Consider the following 6809-nt stretch of genomic DNA (forward strand, 5'->3'; position numbering starts at 1 on the left):
CTGGAAACAAGTTTGGTGTGTTTGGACATTACGTCATACTATCACATCCATCGCTAGCTTTCAGTGTTAATACACGTTTCTTCAGTTCTCAGCGTGAATTTTGTTGCGGAAAGACTCAGATATGGGGTAAAATATACTTTTAATCGATACACATTAATTCTTTGCTTTGATTGGGTACTTTTCTGAAGATTATCGGACAGGAATAAATATTTAAAGATGATTGTGTGAGGGTCTATTTATCTTTAAGATGAACGACAAGAAGTTAAGCAGGGATGATGGATACTATAGTTGAGGTGGATCGTTTCAAGGGGAAATACTGGGTGGATGTTTTTGGTGCGAGTGATGATAAATAGTTCAATAACTTGAGAATTAGGCTGATGATTAATGTCTTCGATTTGAAGGAAAATTAGTGGTGCATGTTTGTGAGTGGTTGATGGATCAATGAGTTTGGACTTTTTGGAATAATATTTTGCGGGTGACATCGTTGGATGGTTTGGGTGATTAAAACCTCGGCTTCTAGTGATGCCTCAATGTTTAATGTTTTCTGCCTTGGGAAATGAGGTTATCTTGTTGTTAATATTCTTTAAAAACTATTGTTTTGGCTTTGTATTGTTTGACTTTCATGAAGTATGGAAATAATCAATGTGAGTTTGGATTGAATTGAAAATGGGATTGGTATGAAAGATGGATGAAAGAGAGCAAAGAGTTAGCAGATGGGTTTGATGAAAGTACGATTAGGCAGAGAGGGAGTGGGTCGAGGTGGTTTGGGGGTGCTAACTGATGGTCAAGAGAGACGTATGGATAGATGAATGACTTGGTTATAGGGATGGTTGATCGGCATGGAATGGTAACCAGGTGATTGAATGGTGGTGGGTGCCTGACACTGATATGATAGTGGTTTGGTCGCCATCTATAGGAGGAGTTTTGTTGAAGGAATTTTGGGGGTTGGAAGGGGGGGGGTATGGTTTGGAATTGGTGAATAGAAGTAAATTATGGCGGTTGGGCATGAATAGGTGAAGGGAGTGGGAGGGATGGTTGTTTAAGTGTTAGAATAATAAAAAATAATAAAGCAATAGAGATTTATGATTATTGGTATTTCTATTTTGTGTATTGATATGATTTCCATTACCATTGCCAACAATCTACATGCCAACTGACTTTTATGTCAGACAATACATGAATAATTTTGATACTTTTATTTAACAGTAAACTCAGTTACTTCTTGGTTGCGGTGACGGCTGCAGTCACCGTGGGGGCTTTCTGGTTCAATCGACGTCAAGAGGATGAAAACAATGAAAAGGAGATCATGTAAGCAATAATTTATTTATTCATTATCCTCAAAACCTCAAAAAATTGATAAAAAGATAAACATTACATCAAATATACAGTACAAGGGATATTAACACGTAAATAAAGAAACAGGATAAGTTAAATCAAAAACAAATATCACGGAAAATAAAAATAATAAATTGCGTTGTTTTCTGGTGACCATCTTTCCTTTCATAGAAAATTTACAGCTATTATGTTACTTGTTCATTCTTGCATTATAGTTTACAGGCACTGCCAAATAACGAAAACAGAACATGAAACGAGAATTATGATATGATTATTGTGTTACGTTAATATAACTCCATTTATTGTAGAATCTTGACTTTAAGAAAAGTTATTTTGCATTATCAATCTGATTCTTATTTTGTTTATTTGATTTTATTTCCACTTGAAATTTGTCCCTTTTAGTGAAAAGGAAAGTGACGTCGATAGTGGGTGAGTCTATCTTCCTATTAATTTACTGTTTTTATTATCATAATATGCAAAGAAAGAAATTTGCTTATCTGAGAACACGGGTAACAATCATTTGGAGCATTGTAGATTGAAAGATTTTATATTCTGTGTATTTTTAAATTTTTTCCCACAATTAGTACGAGTAGGAGAAGTTTGTTTCTGTGTGAGAGATGTCCAGAGGACAATAAAAAATTTAACCATTCCAATCATATTGAAGTTTTCTTATTATTTTCTCGAGGATAGTAAGTTAACACAGCGGGAAGAGTGTCTTCTTTGCTAATTGAAAGTGCTCCTTTTTTTCATGCAGTGCAGTCGGTTTCTTTCAGGGAACAGTTTCATATAGAGATGCGTAGTTAGACAAAAAAAATCTAAAACAATCCCACTCAGCAGAAATAAACAAGCACGATACCAGTCACAGATTGTATACTATGTAACATGGTAATTTTGACTGGTAGCCTTATTCTAGTATAGAGCATAATTTTGCTGTGCTTAGCTGGTTTTTGTGCCTGAGCTCTATGAAATTGGACCCTGAAGAAGTTGCCCATGGCGATATTGCCTTTCTGGTCTGTATTGCATGTTTCTGCGTTTCTTGAAAATATGGTAAATTATTGATTTATTGTCTCAATACTTATCCCCAAAGTTTGCCAGGCCATGTGGCAGACATGCTCCACGGTGGTGCGTTCTCCAAGGTGATCAAACCGAAGACGAACGACAAGAAGAACGCAATTAAGATGGCTCGGAAGGAGTTGAAGGTTCGTCCAAGTTACACTCAAGTCTTTGCTTTCATGATTAATTTCTCCCCATGCAACAACAAATTCGCTTTGTGAATTTCCCTTCCTTCTCCAAGCGAAAAATGAAACATGCAAAGAGAAAACTTACAAAAGTCCCTCTTCGAAACTACGCCTTCGGCATTAGATTCGGCTTCAGGCTCCGTCCTCTCGTCTGAAGCGGACAAAGCACATACGCCAAGCACGCGCAATATTGTCAAAAGCCGTGGTTTCGAAAAGGTCCTAAGCAACATAAATCTTCAGTCAATATACACCCGACGGCCAAACTACTTAATATTCAATGCACAACTAAATATATCAGGTCAAAATTTGACTTATCAAAGTTTTTTTGTAACATACCCAATGTTAAACCTTCAAGTCCTTCAAGTAAACTAGTCAAATATCAGAAACTTTTTGTGAAGGGTTACAACGAGAAAGTTGGTAAAGGGTTACGACTCTGTGATGAATACAGTCAAAAATCAAACATCTAAAATGAGTGATGTATTTTTAAGTCCATTGTACAAACTTTAGAACTAAGTCTAAACCTGTTTTCACGTCTATTGACACTTTAAGAAGCCTTTCCCTTCTTCATCTTGATTCCTTAAGCGTTGATACCCACAGGGAACATGACCACGTGCTTTCACTATGTCCCTCTTTGCAGGACAATCCCATGGAGGCTATGGGCGATGCCCGGGAACTTCTCCAGTCGATCCGGGCACCTCATCCCGCAGTCTACTTCAACATGGTCGATGATGTAAGCAAAAACATGACAGATTTCGTACAAAATATAAAATCAAATTTAAAATCTCACACCACTCACTGAGGCAGTGACACATGGGTTTGAACTTGATTAGTTCAAAGTCATTATTGAAACCAAACGTGTATTCAATGGTTCACTCTAATTTTTAATATTTATGTCTCCTCGTATGATTAAAAAAAAAAGTTTCACAAAAGCCTTGTTACTTACAAAACAATGGCAGTGTACATGTTGACTGAGAAGCTATTCCATTTGCTGCCAAAAATGTTCCACTCATAGTGTTATGGGCCTACAACTCACAACTCAATTAACAAATCATTCTGAAATGATGGATTTTGTTTTCAGGGTGCCGAGGAGCCTCCTGAACCTGAACTCCCGGGAATGGTTCCAGGAGGAGGACCGGGCTTCGTTGTCCTTAACTCAGACCAGGTAAATATAAAAATACAACAGTGACAAAAATCATCAGTCTTTGTTGGAGTCGCAAATACTACTAGCAATTTACTGAATAACTAGAGTGGCTTTTAGCCTTGTTTGGGCGAATTTGCATTCAAAGAAATGAAAGAAAATCTCAATCTTTTATATTCCAAACAAAACATTGCCTTCCCTCTTTTCACATCTTCTCTGAATTCCGCCTTTCAATGTCCTTGATGGATGGGAGACCTCTTCGAAAACGTAGTCAAAATTTATTATATCTTTTCCCAATCATGTAAGTTCCGCTTCCCATAACCATTTCAATCTTTACCCTCGTGTCTCTCTTCACTCAATACTCAACTTGACAACACCACCATGCTGTGCTTTCCCATTTTGAATTTCCCGCCATCGTTTCCGTTTTCTTTACCATTCTAGTTCCTTGACAATGTACCACAGGAACTGCAAGAGCAGATACTCGCTGAGCAGATGGCGCTTTTTCATCAGGGCGTCCCACTCAACTAGACAATATTTTATCACCACTTACAAGAATTAGCTTTTCTCTAAAACGGTCCTCGATAAACATACTGCTGCTTTTAGGAATGACAGTCGTTTATGCTGATGATGCTTTTTCTTTCCTGTAAGTGCAAATTGGCGCTGGCTCTAAGGCTGGTTCTTTGTTTTAGACCAATTGTTATTTCATGCAGTGCAATGATCAAATACATCCAAATTTTTCCGACATTTTTTTTTCGACATTTCTTTTCAAGATAATAGACTTAATTATTATAGGAAATCGGTGCACCAAAAGTGCAATTAGGCAAACTAATTTAATTTAATCTAGGAAACTTCAAGACCATTTTTTTTTCGGCCGGTCGTTTTGTTTGAAATTTATTCAGGTGGGTTTATATGAATTAGATATTTCTTGTACTTGATGTTTAAAAATCATAAATCGGTTGGCTTATCAAATTGTTTTTGTTGAGATCTGGGTTAAGAAGGATAAGGCAGAAAACTTGATTGTCTTCATTTGTTAAAGCTCGATTGTAAGAAAAATGTCAAATTCTTGGGTTTTATTCTCAAAGTTCCTCCGGATTTATTTCTCTAGGGGTGCGGTGTTTTATTTTTGTCTCGCTTTGGTTCCTGGAATTCATAGCGAGGCAAACCATTAGCCGTACCTCGAGCACAGACTTCGTCTTTGAGAATTCTTCCTGATAACTTGCATTTTTTCCTGACTTTCTTGAGCTGAGCATCTGGATGCCATTGCATAGCAACCACATCAATAATCTGTCTGTCCTTCTTGTATAAATATCCGCATTCAACTTCAGAGCTTGAGTGTCACTTTTCAATTCAAACAAGGAATTTAAGCCAATCGACTTCTGTTTTGAGACTGATATTTGAAATGAAATTATTGCGCATATTTTTCATTTCATCACTTGAACTTGACAAGAGTAGGCATACTTTTTTCAAGATCTCTCAACTACAAAACTTTTTTTTTCGTTCTTAAGGTAAGAGCATACTAATATTTTCAGGTTTTTTTAAAACTTTTTTTCAAAGTTTTTTTTTCAAAGTTTTTTCTTTCAAACCATTTTTTTCAAACCATTTGTTTTCAAAGAATTTTTTTCACAATTTTTTTTTCAAAACATTTTTTTTTTTCAATCAATTTGTTCTTTGTAAAAAACATTTTTTTTTTTCAAAACAATTAAATGTTCTTTTCGAATCTAAGAACCTGTTCTATTACACTGCTTCCCCGACCATCGGCAATGACTTGGACTTGAGCCGGGCAGCCCTGGAGCCAACCCATGTTGAATCTCACAGTAACTTCATTTTGAAATTCAAGAGTAGATTCCAGTATCTACTCTTCCCACAGATCCCACAACGGACTCTTCCATTTTCTCTCCAAGAAATTCAAAATACCAAGAGACGTTTTTGAGTTCTGTCTTTCGGATGTGGAACTTTTTGTCTTCTAAGTAGATCCAGCATAAATCACTGTCATGCAAGTCCCATTCATCTGTACACACATTGTACTCAGTATTTACCACACATAGGGGTGTGATGGAGACTTCAATGTCTCATTCATTATTCATTTTTTAGTTGTCATCAGCGAATGATATTTTACATTATAACCGGTATTTTTGCTCTGTCGTGCCATAACTCAAAACAGACAGAAATAAACTACCGGTGGCTTTCTTTCAACCAGTAAAGATTGCCATTCATAGCGATTATACATTTTGGATTGAAGGAATTTGAAGTCACCAAACGCACACAATTCTATTGTTTTAGTCCGAACACCAGCTTGAAATTACTCAAAGCCATGGTGAGTAAACCGGTACTGTAGCTAAATGGGATAGGAAGGGAGGAGGGTGTCCCCCAAGTTACCATCGGGTCATTTCTCAAGAAGCTTGTCAGAAAATCAGTTGAGAGATTCGAAAAAGGGGTTTCGTAAAGGTCAATGAACTCGTGAGATCAGCACGTGAACTTTGACATCAGTTGACCTTATATGACTTCCCCCTCCCCTACTCATATGCGGTTATATTACTGGTCTGGGTATTATGAACAAGATCTAAGAATAGGTAAAACTTAATAGAATTTGATAATTGCTTTGGTTTTCTTTAAGAGATTGATTTGAACCATCTTGTTTCTTGGCATCTTAAAGGTGTTTTGTATAATCGTAACCGTCATGATTTTGATTCACGAATCAAAATCATGGAACCAGTTTTACATATTAGGCTCATGTGTCAATCACACGCTTCAAACTGCAAGTGATTGTTCTGGCGTATATAAGACCAGTTTGGAATCATAGCATCTAGACAAATTATTTCAGACATAACGGGATTGAACTATTTAACTATTCGGTGATGAGAAATTCCACCAGTTTTTTGTTTTCTACAGAAGGACCTTTCACGGGGTAAAAATCCCCATTGGATATTTTGCTTTATAGCTTGGATGGGATTCTACACCGTTGTAGCCCCATACCAAGAACCAGTGTTCTCTCACTGTCTATTCACATGAACCCTGGTTGTTATCTAAGTTCGGAAACACTTATTACTGCAGCAATTAAAGTATGTTTATATAGGAATAAATCAATATCTAAAAACCAA

General features: G+C 36.6%; 1 protein-coding gene across 2 annotated transcripts; it reads left to right on the plus strand.

The window, feature by feature from the left end:
• On the plus strand, nt 1–6809 carry LOC139939136 (uncharacterized). 2 transcript variants are annotated; one of them, XM_071934884.1, is made up of 7 exons: nt 1–126; nt 1207–1308; nt 1738–1764; nt 2423–2534; nt 3211–3303; nt 3652–3735; nt 4153–6809. In XM_071934884.1, exons 1-7 carry the CDS (start codon nt 122–124, stop codon nt 4237–4239), a joined length of 510 nt encoding a protein of 169 aa, XP_071790985.1. In that variant the 5' UTR covers nt 1–121; the 3' UTR covers nt 4240–6809. The 2 variants fall into 2 exon arrangements, with proteins under 2 accessions (XP_071790985.1, XP_071790987.1); XM_071934886.1 differs by lacking the exon at nt 1738–1764.

Source organism: Asterias amurensis, chromosome 6 (assembly GCF_032118995.1).
Source record: "Asterias amurensis chromosome 6, ASM3211899v1".
Taxonomy (NCBI): Eukaryota; Metazoa; Echinodermata; class Asteroidea; order Forcipulatida; family Asteriidae; genus Asterias; species Asterias amurensis.

What these genes read in the sequence shown, in the direction of transcription:
- LOC139939136 (XM_071934884.1), top strand. An exon ending in GAAAGTGACGTCGATAGTGG is followed by an intron (nt 1,765 to 2,422) that starts GTGAGTCTATCT and finishes TTATCCCCAAAG; the next exon opens with TTTGCCAGGCCATGTGGCAG. An exon ending in TTGTCCTTAACTCAGACCAG is followed by an intron (nt 3,736 to 4,152) that starts GTAAATATAAAA and finishes TTACCATTCTAG; the next exon opens with TTCCTTGACAATGTACCACA.